The sequence below is a fragment of the Somniosus microcephalus genome, chromosome 22 (genome assembly GCF_052327205.1).
Source record: "Somniosus microcephalus isolate GS21.2 chromosome 22, FLI_Smic_1.0, whole genome shotgun sequence".
Taxonomy (NCBI): domain Eukaryota; kingdom Metazoa; phylum Chordata; class Chondrichthyes; order Squaliformes; family Somniosidae; genus Somniosus; species Somniosus microcephalus.
The window spans coordinates 29,479,947-29,503,287 of NC_141008.1; the positions used below are offsets into that span (position 1 = coordinate 29,479,947).

General features: G+C 50.3%; 1 protein-coding gene across 1 annotated transcript in view; it reads right to left on the bottom strand.

The window, feature by feature from the left end:
- limk1a (LIM domain kinase 1a) overlaps positions 1-16,415 on the bottom strand; it is an 83,183-nt gene extending 66,768 nt beyond the window's left edge. Inside the window, exons 1-2 of the mRNA XM_085964356.1 lie at positions 16,220-16,415; positions 15,625-15,721 (exon numbers count right to left, since the gene is read on the bottom strand). Of these exons, the coding sequence (XP_085820482.1) occupies positions 15,625-15,721; positions 16,220-16,277 (155 nt within the window). The 5' untranslated portion in view covers positions 16,278-16,415. The remainder of the gene's footprint in view (positions 1-15,624; positions 15,722-16,219) is intronic.
- Between the last annotated feature and the right edge of the window lie 6,926 nt (positions 16,416-23,341).

The following is a 23,341-nucleotide window of genomic DNA, read 5'->3' on the forward strand; positions in this document are numbered from 1 at the left end:
GCGCTACAGTCGGGCGGCCGCTAAAGTTTGCGCCCGGCGCAAGTTCGCGCCACCTTCGCCGATATTCAGTCGCATCGCCCCAAGAGGTTGCTGCTGTGCTAAAACAGGTGATGCACGACTATCATTAGGCGCTAAGCCTGCGGTCCGGGGCGATACCCCCGAGGGCGGGCGCAGTGCAGGTGCGGCGAGTTGCTGATTGACGGCAGACACTCTGGCGCCGGTCAGCTCTTAAAGGGGGAGGGTGGACTTGTCTGGCTGCCATGCCCTGCGCACTGCAGCCCTGAAGCAAGGCCTGACCAATGCTGGTTCATCAGTTCTACACCCTGGACCATGGTGAAGCCCGCTATTCTTCCAAATCCCATTGTACGCTCTTGCTGCTTGTCCAGGGTCATGGGGAAGGAAATGTACTGACGTCTCCTTCTGAAAAGGGCATTGTTCACCTGTCGGATGCAGCAATGTACCGCGAACTGGGAGATGTTGGCAATGTCCCCAGTAGCGGATTGGAAGGAGCCGGTGGCATAGAAGTTGAGAGCCACCGTCACCTTCACTGCCACCGACAGAGACGTCCTGCTCCTCAGCTGTGGCTGCAGATCTCTGCGAAGCAGGTGGCAGATCTCAGTGACCACCTCCCTTCTGAATCGCAGCCTCTGAACACACTGCTCCTCAGACATGTTCAGATATGAGAACTGCTGGCGGTATACCCTGGGTGGGCAAGGCCTCCTGTGCCGACACCTGTTGGCCCTTCTCCGTCTGGCCATGACTGGCACTCTCTCACGGCGTCTCTGATCCCTTTGAATGCAATGCTGAAAGCCAACGTTTCCACCCATTGTAGCTCCCATTACAGTATATGTGGCGACTCAAGGCTATGGCACTGAAAGTGAAATCCAAGTGCAAAGCTCTGGCCTGAAGCCAGAAGTACCTGTGCGAGCGCTGAGTCAAAGCAGAAAGCTCTCTGCCTTTGTCTCTCACACAGAAGGATTGGCACAAAATGGCTGTCACTTATAATGCAGGAGGAGCCCCCTTTAAATAGCGCCCCCCGCACCGACTGGGAACCGTTCCCCTCTACCAGTCGCTGGGGGCGCCAGGCGCAAAGAAGGGCGGCGCCACTGAAGTTCCGGTTTGGGGCGCACAAAGGGCGTTGCATGATGAAATGACGTCAGGATCTGCGCGCGCAGCTGAGCGCGCGCGAAGACTTTGCGCCGACGCTAAATCTCTAGTGAAGTTGGGGAGAGGCGCAGATCGCGCTGCGCCCGGCCGCTAGCCGCCTAGCGCCCAACATCTCCTCCTCCTAAGGCGCTACCGGCTGGCGCAAGCAACTGAATTTCACAGAATCACAGAAATCACAGAAACCCCACAGTGCAGATAGAGGCCATTTTGGCCCATCAAGCCTGCACCGACACATATTCCACCCGATCCCCGTAACCCCACGTATTTAATCCCCCTAACACTAAGGGTCAATTTATCATAGCCAATCAACCTAACCCGCACATCTTTGGACTGTGGGAGGAAACCGGAGCACCCGGAGAAAACCCACGCAAACACGGGGCGAATGTGCAAACTCCACACAGACAGTCGCCCGAGGCCGGATTCGAACCCGGGTCCCTGGCGCTGTGAGGCAACAGTGCTAACCACTATGCCACCGTGCTGCCCAGGCCCATTTCCCTACAAATACTGATTTCTTTCAGTTCCTCCCTTTCATCAGACCCTATGTTCCCCGACATCTCTGGGAGGTTATTTGTGTCCTCCTTTGTGAAGACAGAACCAAAATATGTATTTAGTTGGTCTGCCATTTCTTTGATCCCCATTATAAATTCCCGATTCTGACTGCAAGGGACCTACGCTTGACTTCACCAATCTTTTTCTCTTCACATATCTATAAAAGCTTTTACAGACAGTTTTTATGTTCCCTGAAAACTTACTCTCGTATTCTATTTTCCCCTTCTTAATTCTTAATCTTCCTAAACTATAGTAATTGACCTCTTTGCCTATGTTTATTACATGAGCCACAAAAGTTATACTTTAATCACATTAAGCAATGTGTTTGACTCTTAACTGCCCTCTGAAATGGCCCAGCAAGTCATTCAGTTGTAACTAACTGCTACAAAACAAAATAATAAGAATGAAACCAGACGGATCACCTGGCATCGCCCTCGACACAGGCTACAGACACGGCAACGGCACGCCCAGCCCAGTCAACCCTGCAAAGTCCTCCTCAACAACATCTGGGGACTTGTGCCAAAATTGGGAGAGCTGTCCCACAGACTAGTCAAGCACCAGCCTGACATAGTCATACTCACAGAATCATACCTTTCAGCCAATGTCCCAAATTCCTCCATCACCATCCCTGGGTATGTCCTGTCCAACCGGCAGGACAGACCCACCAAGAGTGGGGGCACACTGGCATACAGTCGGGAAGGAGTGGCCCTGGGAGTCCTCAACATTGACTCTGGAACCCATGAAGTCTCATGGCTTCAGGTCAAGCATGGGGAAGGAAACCTCCTGCTGATTACCACCAACCGCCCTCCCTCAGCTGATGAATCAGTACTCCTCCACGTTGAACACCACTTGGAAGAAGCACTGAGAGTAGCAAGGGCACAGAATATACTCTGGGTGGGGGACTTCAATGTCCATCACCAAAAGTGGCTCGGTAGCACCACTACTGACCGAGCTGGCCGAGTCCTGAAGGACATAACTGCCAGACTGGGCCTGCAACAGATGGTGAGAGAACCAACGTGAGGGGAAAAACCTACTTGACCTCGTCCTCACCAATCTACCTGTCGCAGATGCATCTGTCCATGACAGCATTGGTAGCCGTGACCACCGCACAGTGCTTGTGGAAACGAAGTCCCATCTTCACACTGAGGACACCCTCCATTGTGTTGTGTGGCACTACCACCGTGCTAAATGGGATAGATTCAGAACAGATCTACCAGCTCAAAACTGGGCATCCATGAGGCGCTGTGGGCTATCAGCAGCAGCAGAATTGTATTCCACCACATGGCCTGCCATATCTCTCACTCTACCATTACCACCAAGCCAGGGGAGCAAGCCTGGTTCAATAAGGAGTGTAGAAGAGCATGCCAGGAGCAGCACCAGGCATACCTAAAAATGAGGTGCCAACCTGGGAAAGCTGCACCACAGGACTACATGCATGCTAAAAAGCGGAAGCAGCATGCTATAGACAGGGCTAAGCGATCCCACAATCAACGGATCAGATCAAAGCTCTGCAGTCCTGCCACATCCAGTTGTGAATGGTGGTGGACCATTAAACAACAAACAGGAAGAGGAGGCTCCATGAATATCCCCATCCTCAATGCTGGTGGAGCCCAGCACACGAGTGCAAAAGACAAGGCTGAAGTGTTTGCAACCATCTTCAGCCAGAAGTGCCGAGTGGATGATCCATATCGGCCTACTCCCAAGGTCGCCACCATCACAGAAGCCCGTCTTTAGCCAATTCAATTCACTCCACGTGATATCAAGAAACGGCTGAGCACATTGGATACAGCAAAGGCTATCGTGCTGAAGACTTGTGCTCCAGAACTAGCTGCGCCTCTAGCCAAGCTGTTCCAGTACAGCTACAACACTAACATCTATCCGACAATGTGGAAAACTGCCCAGGTATGTCCTGTCCACAAAAAGCAGGACAAATCCAACCCGGCCAATTACTGCCCCATCAGCCTACTCTCAATCATCAGCAAAGTGATGGAAGGTGTCATCGACAGTGCTATCAAGCAGCACTTACTCACCAATAACCTGCTCATTGATGCCCAGTTTGGGTTCCGCCAGGACCACTCAGCTTCCGACCTCATTATAGCCTTGGTCCAAACATGGACAAAGGAGCTGAATTCCAGAGATGAGGTGAGAGTGACTGCCCTTGACATCAAGGCAGCATTTGTCCGAGTGTGGCATCAAGGAGCCCCAGTAAAACTGGTCAATGGGAATCAGGGGGAAAACGCTCCACTGGCTGGAGTCATACCTAGCACAAAGGAAGATGGTTGTGGTGATTGAAGGTCAATCATCACAGCCCCAGAACATCGCTGCAGGAGTTCCTCAGGGCAGTGTCCTAGGCCCAACCATCTTCAGCTGCTTCATCAATGACCTTGAAGTGGGGCATCAGCGCCCTTCAGGAATTAAGGGGTTAACAATGCAGCTTGCACACTAGAAACGGTTGAGACAGAGACCAGCAAAGATAGTTCAGACATGCTGACCAGAAGGTCTTGATGCTTTTGCAAGGTTAGATGAAATTAGCTCAGAAGCATCATCTATGATTAACCACAAACTATGGAAATGCAGACATGTGGTTTTACTGAAGGTTACAAAATTATAACAACAGGTGAGACCATAAAGATCATGTGACAATAAATATAGGCGAACAGTCATGTGACGCGCGAGAGGGAATTAGCCAATCAGCAACTGTGCACGGGGGCTTTAAGCCAATTAAAACAGTGCAACGGGATTGTGCACGATGCTACCATAACTTTTGAACGCATAAATATGTAAGGCTTACTGTATCAATTTGGAGAAGTCTCCTGGTGCGCCAGTAAGAGATTGTCTCCCCACTGGTGTAATAAAGACTTTTGATTTGTACCTGACAGACTTGTGTCGAGTGTTGAATAAATGCTCCACATCAACCTTCCCTCCAACGTAAGGTCAGAAATGGAGATGTTCGCTGATGACTGCACAGTGTTCAGCGTCATTCACAGCTCCTCAGATAATGAAGCAGTCCATGCCTGCATGCAACAAGGCCTGGATGATGTTCAGGATTGGGCTGATAAGTGGCAGGTAACATTCGTGCCACAGAAATGCCAGGCAATGACCATCTCCAACAAATCTGATGAAGGTGCAGCGCTCCGAAAGCTTGTGATTTCAAATAAAGCTGTTGGACTAGAACCTGGTGTTGTGTGACTTCCTACATTTGTCCACTCCAGTCCAACACCGGCATCTCCACATCATATCCCCAACAAGCGAGAGTCTAACCACCTCCCCATGACATTCAACGGCATTACCATCGCCGAATCCCCCACCATCAACATCCTGGGGGTCACCATTGACCAGAAACTTAACTGGACCAGCCACATAAATACTGTGGCTACAAAAGCAGGTCAGAGGCTAGGTATTCTGCGGCGAGTGTCTCACCTCCTGACTCCCCAAAGCCTTTCCACCATCTACAAGGCACAAGTAGAGTGTGATGGAATACTTTCCACTTGCCTGGATGAGTGCAGCTCCAACATCACTCAAGAAGCTCGACACCATCCAGGACAAAGCAGCCCGTTTGATTAGCACCTCATCCACCACCTTAAATATTCACTCCCTCCACCACCAGCGTACCATGGCTGCAGTGTGTACCATCTACAAGACGCACTGCAGCAACTCGCCAAGCCTTCTTCAGCAGCACCTCCCAAACTCGCGATCTCTTCCACCTAGAAGGACAAGGGCAGCAGGCACATGGGAACACCGCCACTACCAAGATCCCCTCCAAGTTACACACCATCCTGACTTGGAAGTATATCACCAATCCTTCATTGTCGCTGGGTTAAAATCCTGGAACTCCCTACCTAACAGCACTGTGGGAGTACCTTCACCACATGGACTGCAGCGGCTCACCACCACCTTCTCAAGGGCAATTAGGAATGGGCAATAAATGCTGGCCTTGCCAGTGATGCCCACACCCTATAAGCGAATAAAAAAAATTAAAAAACAACTCATGGACGACGTCGCCCATCACATTTCCTTGCTGAGGCATCCCACTGTTTTTGTTTATTTTGGAAAGCATTTTGCTCTGTGAAGTTATACAGTTCAGTTCAATTATTAATCTTTACCTCTCCAAGATGTCCAACAGATGTATGTAGAAATTAATAGGAACATGGTTTTAAACGCTGCATGTGATCGAGGCTCCATGCTGCAAACATCACTGCGCTCAAAGACAATGGCCGAGAAATTGGATAAGAAGTGAAAAGAGGCGCAGGTTTCTCAATGCACGACTACCCCATGCCCGTTCCTTCCGATGCATGCAGCACCCAAACTTGATGCTGCCCGTTAATTTAAATGACAGCAGCGTGCAGCCCAGCACTAAACGCGCAGAGTGGCTGCACGCTTCAGCAGGGGGGCCAAGTCCGTGCAAGGCTCGCTCCAATTAGAGATAGTCTGCACTTCTTAAAGCCAGCCTGCACATCTTCAATGGGAGGTGCATTCTGGCTGCAGCAGGTACTGGAAGTCGCTGCTTTTTTTTATTTGTTTTTTTTTAAGGAGATGTGGGCGTTGCTGGCAAGGCCAGTATTTATTACTTCATAGGGTCTGGAGTCAATGTTGAGGACTCCCAGGGCCACTCCTTCCCGACTGTATACCACTGTGCCGCTGCCACCCCTGGTGGATTTGGACATACCCAGGGATGGTGATGGAGGAGTTTGGGACATTGGCTGTATAGGGAGCTGTGACCTACAGGGAGAGGTGAAAATGGCGCAACATGGCAGAGAGGGCTCCCAGATTATCAGATGCAGCACTCGAAGCCATGGTGCAGGAGGTGGACAGGAGGAGAGATGCCCTCTATCCACAGGGGGCCAGAAGACCCTCCAGACACATGTTGAGAAGGGAATGGGAGCAGATCGCTGTCAATGCCAGCAGTGTAGCCCCAAGGACCTGAAGATGGTTAATGACCTCACAAGTGGTCAAGGTCAGTGAATTCATCTTCAAATATCATATCCCACCATCTGCACCACTAGCCTCATACACTGCTCAATGCACCACATCCCCATCACTTACCTACCAACAATCTCTATCAAACAAGACTTATACCTCACATTACCCTCACACACTTACCACTGCTGCAAGCCTCACACCAACATCTCACAGCTTGCACCCAATGTCAGCCATTCAACCATGATAGGCACATCAACCAAACACATTGCACCACACTCCCCTCTCTCTTGTAGGACAAGATGGCTGACAACCAGTGGCAACAAAACCTAACTGGCAGGGGGACAGGCGTGCCTGCAGGACCTAACTACCATGGAGGAGATAGTGCTGGAGATAATTGGAGCGGCCAGCGCTGAGCTTGTAGTCAGCGGCGGGACCAAAACAATACAAGATGTCGGTATCATCATACCTAATCCTCCTTCTCATATCCCACTTCCCCCTCATCCTACAATCTCTTCTGATTTACAAGCTGCCGATGGTGTAAGCATGCACTTCTTGCTTCGCCCCCTTCCCTTCCAACAACCTTACCCTTGTGCCTTTCTCCTTTCAGATACCCAAGAACGGCAGTGGCAGAGGAGCAGAAAGAAGGAACTGATGCAAAAGACGCCCCGTCACACGATTTCACACTTGCAGCTACCAGCTCAGATACTGACACTCCGCATATTTTAGAGGATCGGTTAGGCGCGGGATTTGCAGGCGGAGAGGCACTGTGCACGTGTGGCTGCAGCCAGGGCAGGGGGAAATGGGTAGCGCAGGTACCAGCTCCCCGGAGAGCGAGGTTGCACATGAGTTCTGCTGCACAGGACTCAGATGAGGACTTCGATGGGGAGGCCTACAGAAGAAGCCTGATTTGTTCCCTTTAATTTTTTGGGGGGTTCGTGGCTCATTCAACATACCGCGCATGCGCAGTTTTTCCAATTTAAAAGCTGGTGAGCCGGCTGCGTGGGAACTGTAGAGTGCAGGCCTGCCAGAAAGCTTGAGTGCAATGTCAAGGAGCATGGAGGAGTATGGCACCAACCTTGCAAAGGGCTTTGTGCAGAGCTTGGAGCCCATCCTTTCCTGCCAGGAAGTGATGGGCAACTCCATTAGCACACTTGTGGATCCAACCGTGATACAGCGTCTGATGGACTATGGTTCAGCTTCCATTGCAGCACAAGCAAAAGCCACCCAATATCTTGAGTGCTACAGTGGATGCTCAGACTGAAGGCATTGCTGCCACATAAGCACAGACTGATACCATCATGGCTGCGGTTACCAGTGTTGAAAGGGGCTTGCAGGGTCACAACAGTCCAGCAATCTGTCCTCCAGACTAAGATTGCGGAGGTGCCGCCCCGGGGGATTGGCAGTGGCTTCGTGGAGCACGAACGTGATGTCCTCGCTCAGGACAGCATTCCTACTTCCACCACTGCCACTCTGCCAGTGCCCTTGCTGTTGCCCGCCAGCCAACCAGCCTAGACTGCTGCCGCACATGCAGTCTAAAGCCGGGCCTACTAGGCCCAGAGCTGCTCGAGGTTGTCCTCCAAGGCCATCTGCAGTCTCTCCCACTGAAAAACAGCAGCCTTCCAGCAGCCATGCTGCAGCCACTGGGGTAGCACTGCGTAGGAGCACTAGGACAGGCAAAGGCACACGGAAGACAGGCACTAAGGGAATGCACAAGGCTGATTAGTTGACTTTGTTATTTAATATTGGATGGATTGATGTATAAAGTTGGATTGGAATGTTTGTTTTGTGGTGGCTTCTATTTCAGCATTGTGGCCAAGAGGACGCTGTGATGGTCAGTAACAGAGGGAAGGCAAGCCGTGGGACTGTGGGAGAATGGGGAATTGGGGCTGCGTTCACTGGTACTGCAGTCAGATCAGTTGACAAAGGGCAGCCCGGCCAGAAAGGGGCAGCTTGGATTCCTCCTCCCTTCCTCCTCTTCGCCGTGTACCTGGTGGCAAGGGCTGTTCCCTCACGATGGCGAAGTTGTGCAGCATGTAGCAGACCATGACGAATCTTGAGACGCGCTCTGGCGAGTACTGCAGGGCTCCTCCAGAGCGATCCAGGTAGCAGAAGCGTTGTTTAAAAGGACCCCAATGGGCTGCTCGATCAAATTCCGTGTGGCACCATGGCTTTCATTATATGCATGCTGCCCACGTGTGGTTGGGTTGCACAGCGGTGTCCTGAACCAGTTGGTCAGCGAATAGCCCTGGTCGCCGAGTAGCCACCCTCTGGTTTGTTGTGGTGGGTCAAATGCAGATGGTACAGCGGACTGCCTCAGAATGAAGGCATCGTGCCTGCTGCCAGGATACTGAGCATTGACTTGCATGATGCGCTGAGTATGGTCGCACACCAGCTGGACATTGAGGGAGTGGAATCCCTTCCAGTCGCGGTACATCTCGGAGTTCACTTGCAGTGCCCACAAAGTGATGCGTGTGCAGTCAATGGCACCCTACACCATGGGGAAGCCTGCAATCCTGGCAAAGCTGCATGATCGCTCCGCCTGCTTCTCTCCGGCAAGAATGAAATGTATTCACCTCTCTTTGCACAGAGCCTCAGTGACCTCCCTTATGCAACGATGAACAGCGAACTGGGAGACGTTGCAAATGCCGCCTGCTCCAACCTGGAAAGAGCCCGATAAATAAAAATTCATGGCCACGCTCACCTTCACAGCCACTGGCAGTGCCATCCTCGCTTTGCTTTCAGACTGTAGGTCTGCCTGCAACAGGGGCCAGATTTCAGTGAGCACCTCCTTAGGGGAGCGGAGTTGTTGCATACACTGTTTCTCGCTGAGGTTGCGGCAGGAGAAGGGCTCCCTGAAGACCCTGGGCGGAAATGGCCTCCTGCTGAGGGCCCTCCTCCCCCTTCGAGCAGCTTGTCCTCCTGTGTGTTGCTCTGCTCATTCTCCCCATCATGCTGCAGGCCAAGAGTGATACAAACTGCAGCACCCATGTCTGGGAGCAACTGCTCTGAGCAGAAGCCTTGAAATAACCTGCCACGCCACTCCCTGGAGACTTCAGCAACTTCAAATAAGACATCGAACCAAGAAACACTTCTACAAAAATCACCAAGAGCCAGTAGAAATCAAGCAGCAACTAACCTAAAAGCAGATGATGATCCCTTTAAATAGCGTTGGTGGGGTGTCCTTCCTGCTGCTGAACGCATGTTCAGCTGTGTGTGTTTAAGACAAGGCACTGGCTGCAGCGTCGATGTCGAATCAGGGTTACACGCTGACTGACATCATGATCAGCGCACTCTGCATACTCCTGGTACACGCTCCCAGCACTTGTACCAGCGGCCTCATTAAAATGGCATCTGGCGCAGCCCACACCAGAAGTGTGCACGAGCGATGCGGATGCCATTTTCGGCACAAAACAGCACCCGTAGCACCGGGAAAAAAAGCGCTACGGACCGAATTTCGCGGCCAATGAGTTTGGATTCCCCATGGGGTATATTTTTCTGTATTTGCAAATATTAGCAAAATAATAAGTGCGCGTATGAAGAGAGAGAATGCACACTAAATGCCTGGAGGGGATAGGGTCAGTATTATACACAGGGTGTACTACTTCCTGAGGTTTCATTTACACAGGAAGTGCTCTGTTAGACCGCCTCCCCTGCTGCACCATCCGGCACCGACAGTTCCACAGGCAGCAGCAGCCCTCGGGTGTCTCAAACAAGCAGTCGTTCTTCATATGTGAGTAGACAGGGCGGATCATTCACCTAGAGGGTGAACAGTCCAAGTCAATAATGTCCTTAACCAACTTCGACACGTGCAATTCCCAGCAGGAGTTACTGGGTAGCGATCAGGAACAGGAACCCTGGATAATTTTTAGCCTACAAACACTGGTCACAAATTGCAGACTAAAGCTCCCTCTACACTGGCCCATCAAACAACCCCCAGGGGAGGTACAGCATGGGTTAGAACCCAAGTAAAGGTTCCTCTCCACTACCCCATTATTATAAACATATAAAAAATAGGAGCTGGAGTAGGCCATTTTGCCCTTCGAGCCTGCTCTGCCATTCAATAAGATCATGATTGACGATCTCTTCAACTCCACTTTCCTGCACTATCCCCATATCCCTTGATTCCCTTAATATCCAAAAATCTATCGAGCTCTGTCTTGAATATACTCAATGACTGAGCCTCCACAGCCCTCTGGGGTAGAGAATTCCAAAGATTCACCACCCTCTGAGTGAAGAAATTTCTCCTCAGCTCAGTCCTAAATGGCCAACCCCTTATTCTGAGACCGTGACCCCTGGTTCTAGACTCCCCAGCCAGGAGAAACATCCTCCCTGCATCTACCCTGTCAAGCCCTGTAAGAATTTTGTATGTTTCAATGAGATCCCCTCTCATTCTTCTAAACTCTAGAGAATATAGGCCTAGTCTACTCAATCGCTCCTCATAGGACAGACCCCCCATCCCAGGAACCAGTCTGGTGAACCTTCATTGTACTCACTCTATGGCAAGTATATCCTTCCTTAGGTAAGGAGACCAAAACTGTACACAATACTCCAGGTGTGGTCTCACCAGGGCCCTATATAATTGCAGGAGGACATCTTTACTCTTATACTCAAATCCTCTTGTAATAAAGGCCAACATACCATTTGCTTTCCTAATTGCTTGCTGTACCTGCATGTTAACTTTCAGTGATTCATGCACAAGGACATCCAAGTCCCTCTGAACACCAATATTTCCCAATCTCTCACCATTTAAAAAATACTCTGCTTTTCTATTTTTCCTACCAAAGTGGATAACTTCACATTTCTCCACATTATATGCCATTTGCCATGTTCTTGCCCACTCACTTAGCTTGTCTATATCCCCTATTAGCCTCTTTGCATCCTCCTAACTTACATTCCCACCTAGCTTTTTATCATCAGCAAACGTGGATATATTACATTTGGTCCCCTCATCCAAATCATTGATGTAGATTGTGAATAGCTGAGGCCCAAGTACTGATCTTTGCAGTACCCCACTAGTTACAGACTGCCAACCCGAAAATGATCCATTTATTCCTACTCTCTGTTTTCTGTCCATTAACCAATCCTCAATCCATGCTAGTATATTACCCCCAATCCCATGAGCCCTAATTTTGTTTTAATAACCTCTTGTGTGGCACCTTATTCAATGTCTTCTGAAAATCCAAATACACCACATCCACTTATCTATTCTGCTAGTTACAACCTCAAAATCCCAGATCAATTGCAACAAGAACTAATATTTCAAAAGTTGGGGGGGAGGGGAATAAAAATCCAGTCAAAGAGCATTTGGGAGACATTTTAGAGTAGAGGGGGAAATGGTGAGGGATTTAAGGGACAGAGCTCCAGAGGGCAGGGCGTAGTGTTAAACAGCACCCACTAATGGAGACAGCTAAGAACGAACAGTTAATGGGCGGAGCAGGAAGAGTGTATGTGGGGGATGTATGGCTCGGGGAGAGGGTCAGTCTTGGCTCAGTAGTAGCACTCTTCCCTCTGGATTCAGAAGGTTGTGGGATCAATCCCCACTCCAGAGCTCGTAACCCAGGCTGATACTTTAGTGGAATGCTCAGTGACTGTGTATTGTTAGTGGCTCCATCTTTCGGCTGAGATGTTAAAACAAGGCTCCATTCTCAGGTAGATATGAAAGACCCAGTGACCTGGCCAACATTTATCCCTCAACCAACGTCACTAAAAACAGATAATATGGCCTTTATCTCTGCACTTTGCTGTACTTCAGTGGCTGTGAAGCACTTTGGGACATCCTGAGGCTGTGAAAGGTGCTGTATAAATGTATCCATCCATCTATCTATAGTATTCTCTTTCTACCCTACGGACTGTCAATGATGGCATTACTCAGTCCCGACAGCACTATTCTACAGACTGGCAATAAAACAGAGCTTGGCAACACTGGAGAAACATCATCAGGCACTGTGTAACTGCAAGTTCCTTCTTCCTTTACAGCTTAGTAGAGCGTAATGGTCATTACTCTACAACCTGGCAATATCCATTGCTGACAATTCTCTACAGACAGGCAGTATAGCGCAGACTGTTAATACTTGCCAGTGATCCAATTATTTATAGCAAGTCAATACTCATCAATAGCCCTACAGCACAAAATGCCAGTATCATGATAGAAATGGGCATTATCCTACACACCATTGGTATTACTACAGACTGGCAGTGCCCATTGCTCTTATCTGGGCAATATTTACTTCCTGTGTTTCAAACTGTCACTGTCTGACCCTATGATAGTACACACGTGCACACACACACACACGTGCACACACACACACGTGCGCACACACACACACGTGCACGCACACACACGTGCACACACACACACACACACGTAAAAGACTATCCTTGCAATATACACACACAAATAACTGTGCAACACGTCGACCCTACAATAGTGTATATAATCACTGTGCAACAGATCTAAGCTATAATACTGCACACAATCACTGGGCAACAGCGCAACCCTACAATAGTGCAGGCATTGTGCCATACTGTCACTATAATAGTGTAAACAGATTATTGTTACAGCATGACTCTAATACTGCAGACATATCTGTATAACTTACTGATCCCAGAATAGTACACACAGAATAGTGTGTGTTGGATGAACTTTACAATAGTGTAGCCATTGATTCATTGCTAACCACCAACAAAAATGTCTGGGTCTGACAGACAATAGTCCACAAATAGATCTTTACAGTAACATATCATAGAATGGTTACATCACAGGAGGCCATTCGGCTTGTCGAGCCCGTGCCGGCTCTCTGCAGGAGCACTTCAGCTAGTCCCACTCCCCCGCCCTTTCCCCATAGCCCTGCAAATTTCTTTCCTTCAGTTACTTATCCAATTCCCTTTTGAAAGCCACGATTGAGTCTGCCTCCACCACCGTTTCAGGCAGTGCATTCCAGATCTTAACCACTCGCTGAGTAAAAAAGTTTTTCCTCATGTCGCCTTTGGTTCTTCTGCCAATCACCTTAAATCTGTGTCCTCTGGTTCTCGACCCTTCAGCCAATGGGAACAGTTTCCCTCTATCTACTCTGTCCAGACCCCTCATGATTTTGAGCACCTCTATCAAATCTCCTCTCAACCTTCTCTGCTCCAGGAGAACAACCCCAGCTTCTCCAGTCTATCAACATAACTGAAGTCCCTCATCCCTGGAACTATTCTTGTAAATCTTTTCTGCACCCTCTCTAAGGCCTTCACATCCTTCCTAAAGTGCGGTGCCTAGAATTGGACACAATACTCCAGATGAGGCCGAACCAGTGCTTTATAAAGGTTCATCATAACTTCCTTGCTTTTGTACTCTGCCTCGATTTATGAAGCCCAGGATCCTGTATGCTTTTTAGCTGCTTTCTCAATCTGCCCTGCCACCTTCAACAATTTGTGCACATATACCCCCAAGTCTCTCTGTTCATGCACCCCCTTTAGAATTGTACCCTTTAGTTTATATTGCCCCTCCTCGTTCTTCCTACCAAAATGTATCACTTCATACTTTTCTGCGTTAAATTTCATATGCCACGTGTCCGCCCATTGCAGCAGCCTGTCCATGTCCTCTTGAAGTCTATCACTCTCCTCCTCACTGTTCACTATACTTCCAAGTTTTGTCTCATCTGGTACATTGTTTATAAATCCCCCAATGCTGAATGTTCAGACAGTATCACTGTATAGTGGAAATGGTCAGACCTCAACAGCATGGGGATGGTTAGTAACAGTGTGGTGGGCAGTACTTATTTCAGTGTACACCACAGGCAGTACATTCATGTCTGCTGTGCATGGTTTACTACATGCAGTATTGTCACAACATTTATTGGTACAACTACCTTAGGTAAAATTGTATTTATGCCAATACACTGTGTTAATATTCTTAATTCAAATTGTTCCCACACCAGTGCTCCATTGGCAGGATAGGCGCACCAACATCAGTGTTCTTGCTCAGGCCAACATCCCCAGCATCCAAGCTCTGACCACGCTCAATCAGCTCCGATGGACGGGTCACATTGTCCGCATGCCCGATACGAGACTCCCAAAACAAGCGCTCTATTCGGAGCTCCGGCACGGCAAGAGAGCCCCAGGTGGGCAGAGGAAACGCTTCAAGGACACCCTCAAAGCCTCCTTGAAAAAGTGTAACATCCCCACCGACACCTGGGAATCCCTGGCCCAAGACCGCACAAAGTGGAGGAGATGCATCCGGGAAGGCGCCAAACACCTCGAGTCTCTTCGCCGGGAGCAAGCGGAAGCCAAGCGCAGGCAGCGCAAGGAGCGCACGTCAACCCAAGCACCCCACCCACCTGCCCCTTCAACCACTGTCTGCCCCACCTGTGACAGAAACTGTAGGTCCCGCATTGGACTCATCAGTCACCTGCGAACTGATTTTTAATGTGGAAGCAAGTCATCGTCGGTTCCAAGGGACTGCCTAAAACACAAACAAACATAAGTACTTCACCCCAGTGTTATGCTCAAAAATTCTCTTCAGACACAACCTAAATGTGGAAGGACAATCAAGAATTCTACTGCAGTTTTTCACTGTTCTGGTGCACATAGTTGGAAAGCTTCACACGATCACCATTACAATCTACTGAAATCCCATCGACAATGCTGGTACTATGTACTGTGCAGTGTACACTATGTGCAGTGCATATGGTGCACACACTATGAACAGTGTATTATACACTGTGTACTGTATGCAATTTACAGAATACAACATGAGCTGGATCTCAGATCAACTATTGCTTTAAATGAGCATTCGCAGGATGTGGACCAGGTTTAATGCTGACTGAAGCAAAATACTGCGGATGAGGTAAATCGACGAAAGGTCATCGACCTGAAACGTTAACTCTATAACTCTCTCCACAGATGCTGCCTGATCTGCTGAGTAGTCCCAGCATTTTCTGTTTCTATTAATGCTGACTGACATTGGTGCAGACTGGGTGTAGTGCCAGGAGCTTGGGTTCCTACCTGAAGCAGGCGTTGTGCCAGTCTGTATTAAGAGCTTGAAGGTACTGACCATCATAGATGGAGCGGCCACATCCTGCACAGCATGGCAAACATCCCCCTGCAACCCAAGACAGAATGTTAACACACACCACAGCAACTCAGTGCGACTGAATAGCGCCCAGCTGAGCCATGCAGCCTTCCTGCGGCCAGACAGGCCTATGGCAACACCACGGAGGGCCCATCAGGACATGCACCCAGCTGCAGCCAGAGAGACAAAGCATAATGCAACCGACTGAAGGCTATGCCTCCTGCTGCAACCAGGCATTAGAATACAGCACCGCAACTCAATGCAATGGAGCATGCGACCAGAAAGAGATATAAACACTGGGTCAGCGCAATGTAACATAATGCAGCCTGGAGGGGATGGACAAGGCAGGGCAGGCACCGGACACGCTCATAAGCACCTCAGAGTATTAACATGCAACTGAATGGAGCTCGGGACAGCAAAGTCCTCTTTAATGAGCAGAGGTGGTTGCAGTCAGCCGGTGTTACTGACTGCACCCACCCACTGTCTGCTGCATCTGAGGTTCCCGTCTGACAGCCTGGCCTTACCCACCCTCCTCCTCGCCCATCCGATCGTCCCTCCAGGTACAGCACAGCAGCATCAACCACATCCAGACCCGACAGTCTGACTGACACCCCCGAAACCGGACCGTGCCGAGAGAAATGGCACTGAACTCCCGGCAGCTGCGTCTCTCCGCTCCGCTCTCCGCACTCACACAAGCAGCGGGCTGGCCAACTGGCAACTGATCCTGAGACTTGCAGGAGGAGGGATGCAAACTGCACAGCAGTGCAACTCCTGCAGCACCCAAGACACGCAGCAGTGCAACTTCAGCAGTGCAACTCCCAGAGCATCCAGGACAATTAGCAGTGCAACTCCTGCAGCACCCAAGACGATTAGCAGTGCAACTCCAGCAGCACCCCGCACACACAGCAGTGCAACTCCTGCAGCACCCAGGACAATAAGCAGTGCAACTCCTGCAGCACCCCGGACACACAGCAGTGCAACTCCAGCAGCACCCCGGACACGCAGCAGTGCAACTCCTGCAGCACCCAGGACAATTAGCAGTGCAACTCCTGCAGCACCCCGGACACGCCAGCAATGCAACTGCAGCAGCACCCCGGACACGCCAGCAGTGCAACTCCAGCAGCACCCCAGACAAGCAGCAGTGCAACTCCAGCAGCACCCGGACACGCCAGCAGTGCAGCTTCTGCAGCACTCAGGACATGCAGCACTGGAAGTCTTGCAGCAGGGATATTCACAACAATGCAATTCCCACATTATGCAGTCACAACAGTGCAGCACCTGCAGAACAGGGTCAGAGCAATGTAACCCATGCAGCACTGTGGATATACACCAATGCAACCCCTGAAACTCTCTGGATATACACCAACTACATTTAAGGCTGGAATTCACCAGCAAAGATTCACCAGGCTGATACCTGGGATGGCAGGAATGATGTATGAGGAGAGATTGGGTCGATTGGGCTTGTACTCGCTGGAGTTTAGAAGAATGAGAGGGGATCTCATTGAAACTTATAAAATTCTAACAGGACTTGACAGACTAGATGCAGGAAGGATGTTCCCGACGGCAGGGGAGTCCAGAACCAGGGGTCACAGTCTAAGGATAAGGGGTAAGCCATTTAGGACTGAGATGAGGAGGAATTTCTTCACCCAGAGAGTGGTGAACCTGTGGAATTCTCTACCACAGAAGGCAGTAGAGACCAATTCATTAAATATATTCAAGAAGGAGTTGGATATATTTCTTAAGACTAAAGGGATCAAGGGATATGGGGAGAAAGCAGGGACAGGGTACTGAATTTGGATGATCAGCCATGATCGCATTGAATGGCGGAGCAGGCTCAAGGGGCTGAATGGCCTACTCCTGCTCCTATCTTCTATGTTTCTACCCATGTCCAAAATATAGTTAAACAGATTTATTTTTAATTTCAGTCCATATGAACTCACATACTGCAATGAGCTTTTTTGGATTCATGGGCATCCAATAACAACTATAATGGGCACACAGGTGAACTGTTTATGATATTACACCTGTAGTAATGCCAACTGTTAAACTGGCAATGATACACTCAATGCAAAGCCTTGTGAATCGTATTATTGCTGTTTTGGTCTGATTGGTTTGGCTGAACAGATGGGAACCTTTGATGCAGCCATTCAGCTCTGCACTTGTTCAGCTTTTTGCAAATAAAACAATGAAGCTGTGCTTAATTAATTGTTTGCAAAGACCCCTTACCATCCATTTGTTAGAATAGATTAAATGAAGTAGTGTTCGCAATACAGGGCTGCACACTGATCTGTAAAATATAACCCGATAAGCCCTCTTATGAGCTTCAATCTACACATCACTGAGTCCTAAAACAGGTTAGTGATTGTTTAAGTTGAGGAGCAAAAGATGACACACAGCCCAGCAGCCTTTGGGGTAATATTAACCAAACTCATTGGGCGAGAAACCCACATGATTGGGTGTAACGCTGATTGACATCCCGCTCAATATTACTCTGTGTTGACTTCAATAGAGAGCAAAATGGTGCGGGGTGTACTCTTCTGGTTTTGGAGGGTTAAACAAATAATTTGTAACTAATAAAACTTTAAATAAAACTTTAACAACTTAAATTAAAATTTGATTGGCCGGGGTGATGATGCACTCCAGTCCCCGCGGTGCCCACCGGTTGCGGAAGGCCTCGAGCGTGCCGGCGGACACCGTGTGCTCCATATCCAGGGCCACTGGTGCGGGGTGTAAAACCAGCACTGCACCCCATCCCCTCAGTTTCCCGATGGGCTGTAAAATACCCTGGACTACAAATTCATTTTTGGGCGCTACAGGTGCCAAATTGGCTCGAAAATGGCATCCGAGCAGCGCACGCAGACTTCTGGTGCGGGCCGCGCCAGACACCATTTTAGTGAGGACGTTAGCATCAGCGTTGGGAGCGTGCATCGTAATATGCAGAGTAGGCAGATCGTGACATCAGTCAGCCTGTAACGCTGATTTGATGCCAGCGCTGCCATTTTCGACCTCGATGCTGCAGCTAACGCCCTCTCGCAACCTCACACAGCTGAACATACGGAAGGACCCCCCCGCACCAATGCTAGTTAAAGAGATCATCACCTACTTACAGGTTAGCTGCTGATTGATTTCTACTAGCTATTGCTGAGTTTGTAGAAGTGTTTGGTGCTTTCTGGCACGTGCTCAAGGACTTGCAAGCGGTCTGCTCAGACCAGTTGTTCCCAGACATGGGTGCAGTAGTTTGTATCACCCATGGCCTGCAGCATGACAGGAAGAATGAGCAGAGGTGACACAGAGCAAGACAAGCTGCTAGAAGAGGGAGGAGGTGGAGGGGAAGGACTCTCAGCAGGAGGCCATATCCACCCTTCAAGATGCTTCAAGATGGCTCCTGGGCTGGCAGCTCCCTAGGGAGCTCCTTGGCCATCCGTTGCCATCCTTTGCTCTTTTTCCCCCCAGTCTCCTCTCTTCTGCTGTTTAAGTTCCCCTGGCTCTAATAGTGGGTGCATTTTATCCCTAACTGCAAGTTCAAGCTGCAAGGTTAAAGTTACCTGAGCCCACTGCCCATCCCCCGACCATGCCTGTTCTTTGTTCTCAGTGAGCACTGGCTCTTCACTTAAACTTAGCTCCCAAATTCCCAGACCTCTCCGCCGTCAAGACTACGCTTCTTCACTAGACTAGTGATCTAGTGACTAGTGGATCACGAGTGGAGCTCGGGGCCAGGGATCGCGAGAATATCAGTGCTAATTTGATCCTGTGAGAGACAACAACATTCATGTCCGAGGCCGGGACCCAGGAGCGAGGATGAGCCCAGCAGTGAGGTCAAGGCCCAGGAGTGGCGCAGCGTGGACCAGCAGCGGGGTCGGGGCCTAGGGAAGCTGTGGCATGGGCCAACAGTGAGGTCGGGAGGACCACAATGCATCCTACGAAACCCAAGCAGAGAGGACCTGCAGGAAGGAGGGAGGAGGACAGTAGCATTATGTTTGTGTGTGTGTGCTAGGCCGTTGTAGCAGAGCCTGGTCTCCAATCGTCTTGGATCTCCTTGCCATTGGACCAAGACCTTGCTCTGGCAAGCCCGTGTGGTAGCTGGTGTGCAACGGCCACCCCACGTTAAAAGAATTCATGCACAGGCATCTTCCACCCTTTAAAATGAAGTTCGGGACCTGGAACGTCAGGACCCTCATGGACAACCCCAACAGTGACAGACTGGAACGCCGTACTGCTATCGTTGCCCGGGAGCTCAGACGTTTCGACATTGACATCGCTGCCCTAAGCGAGACCCAGCGGGCAGGGGAAGGCCAGCTCAAGGAGCAAGGCGGTGGTTACACCTTCTTCTGGAAAGGCAAACCTGAAGAAGAATGCCGCCTCCATGGGGTAGGCTTCGCCATAAAAAATGAACTGGTTGGGCGTCTCAGAGACTCCCCTAGCGGTATAAATGAGCACCTCATAACTCTTCGGCTCACCCTAGCCTGGAACCAGTGCGCTACGGTTATCAGTGCATACGCCCCAACACTGGAAGCCACAAACGAGACCAAAGAGGAATTCTACTCCAGCCTCGAACAATCCCTGTCCTGAGTCCCAACGGGTGACAAGCTGATCCTCCTTGGCGACTTTAACGCTAGAGTTGGAAAGGACACAGACTCCTGGAGAGGTGTGATCGGCAGAGAGGGGGTAGGGAAAGCCAACTGCAACGGTACCCTCCTCCTGTTGAAATGCTTAGAACATGGCCTTGTCATAACCAACACCTTGTTCCGTCAGAGAGACAAGTACAAAGCTTCATGGCAGCACCCTCGCTCCAAGCACTTGCATCTGCTGGACTACGTCATCGTCCGAGCGAAGGACTGCAAGGACGTCCGCATCACCCACGCCATAACAGGAGCTATTGACTGCTGGACAGGCCACCGCCTAATCCGCTCTGTCAACTCCATCAATGTGGCCCCAAAACTGCGGCGGCAACAGAAACAATGCCGCAGGAAAATCAACGCTGGAGCACTCAAAGACCCCACTAAGAAAGCACTATTCAGACTGTGCCTCACAACCAACCTGAAGACTCCCGGTGATTCAGAGACACAGAGTGCACTCAAGGCCTCCATAATCAGCACCTGTGAAGAGACGCTCGGTCACTCGACCAGGAAACACCAAGACTGGTTCGACCAGGAGATCCAGGAGCTAATAAGCCGCATGCACAAGGCATTCCTGATCTGGAAATAGCAACAGAACTCGAGAGCAAGAAAGCAGCTCTACAGATGCCTGAAGGCCGAGGTCCAACAAAAAACTCGCGACCTAAAGAACAGGTGGTGGGAGGAGAAAGCGCAGGAGATCCAGCAGCTAGCCGACAACCATGATGTGCATGGATTCTTTAGCGCAGTCAAGACCATCTACGGCCCAAGCACCCAAGGCCCCACCCCACTGCGGGCCAAGAACGGAGAGGCAGTCAGTGCCCGCTGGTAGGAGCACTTCGAAGATCTCCTTAACCGAGACTCTGTCTTCAACACGAGTGTCCTCAACTCCATCCCGCAGCATGCTACCCACCACCATCTCAGCACAACCCCAGCCCGGCATGAGGTTGAAAAGGCCATCCGACAACTGAAGAACAACAAGGCCTCAGGAGCAGATGGAATCCTCGCCAAGGCACTAAAGCATGGCGGAGAAGCACTACTGGCGCGAATTCATGAACTCATTTCTCTTATCTGGAAGGAGGAGAGCATGCCAGGGGATCTCAGAGATGCTGTAATTGTGACCATCTTCAAGAAAGGTGACAAGTCCAATTGCGGTAATTACAGAGGAGTTTCCCTGCTGTCTGCCACAGGGAAAGTCATCGCAAGAATCCTCCTCAATCGCCTTCTCCCAGTGGCTGAAGAGCTCCTCCCAGAGTCGCAATGCGGACTCCGCCCACTAAGGGGCACATGGACAATGATCTTCACCGCACGTCAATTACAAGAGAAATGCAGGGAACAGCACCAACCACTGTACATGGCCTTCTTTGATCTCACAAAAGCCTTTGACACTGCCAACCGTGAGGGATTATGGAGTGTCCTCCTCAAATTCGGCTGCCCTCAAAAGTTTGTCACCATCCTCCGCCTGCTTCACGACGATCAGCAAAATGTGATCCTGACCAACGGTTCCACCACAGACCCAATTCATGTATGAACCGGGCAAGCAAGGCTGTGTCATCGCACCAACGCTCTTCTCGATCTTCCTTGCTGCAATGCTCCATCTCACCCTCAGTAAGCTCCCCACTGGAGTGGAGCTAATTTACAGAACAAACGGGAAACTGTTCAACCTCCGTCGCCTCCAGTCCAGATCCAAGGTTGTCCCATCCTCTGTCGTCGAATTACAGTATGCAGATGACGCTTGATTCTGCGCTCACTCAGAGGTCGAACTCCAAACCATCGTCAACACCTTCACCAAAGCGTACGAGAGCATGGGCCTTACACTAAACACCTGTAAGACAAAGGTCCTCTACCAACCTGCCCCCGCCACACAGTACTGCCCCCCGATTATCAAAATCCATGACAAGTCCTTGGACAATGTGGACCACTTTCCATACCTCGGGAGCCTACTGTCAACAAGGGCAGACGTCGACAACAAAGTCCAACACCGCCTTCAGTGTGCCAGTGCAGCCTTCGGTCACCTGAGGAAGAGAGTGTTTGAAGACCAGGACCTCAAACCTGATGCTAAGCTCATGGTCTACAGAGCAGCAGTGATACCCGCCCTGCTGTATGCCTCAGAGACATGGACCATGTACAGCAGGCACCTCAAAGCAATGGAGAGGTACCACCAACGCTGCCTCTGCAAGATCCTGCAAATCCATTGGCAGGATAGGTGCACCAACGTCAGTGTTCTTGCTCAGGCCAACATCTCCAGCATCGAAGCTTTGACCACACTCAATCAGCTCCGATGGACGGGTCACATTGTCCGCATACCCGATACAAGACTCCCAAAACAAGTGCTCTACTTGGAGCTCCGGCACGGCAAGAGAGCCCCAGGTGGGCAGAGGAAACACTTCAAGGACACCCTCAAAGCCTTCTTGAAAAAGTGTAACATCCCCACCGACACCTGGGAATCCCTGGCCCAAGACCGCACAAAGTGGAGGAGAAGCATCCGGGAAGGTGCTGAACACCTCGAGCCTCTTCGCCGGGAGCAAGTGGAAGCCAAGCGCAAGGAGCGCACGTCAACCCAAGCACCTCGCCCACCCGCCCCTTCAACCACTGTCTGCCCCATCTGTGACAGAGACTGTAGGTCCCGCATTGGACTCATCAGTCACCTGCGAGCTCATTTCTAATGTGGAAGCAAGTCATCCTCGGTTCCGAGGGACTGCCTAAGAGAGAGATATCAACCCAGGGTCTTCTGGGAGCAATTCTCCTACCTCAACCTCAGCGATGAACAGTGCATGTGACGTCTCCGATTTCACTAAGGAGGTACTCACTGAAATCTGCCATCTGCTGCAGACAGACCTGCAGCCTCAGTCCAGGGTGAGGACAGCATGGCCAGTGGCTGTAAAGGTGACCGTGGCCTTGAACTTTATTGTTGGGCTCCTTCCAGGCTGGAGCAGACGACATCTGTAACATCTCCCAGTTCTAGCGTAACATTAGGATCACAGGTCACACACAGATTACCCAAAGGGTCTTAGGAGTTGTAAGGCTTTTTATTAGA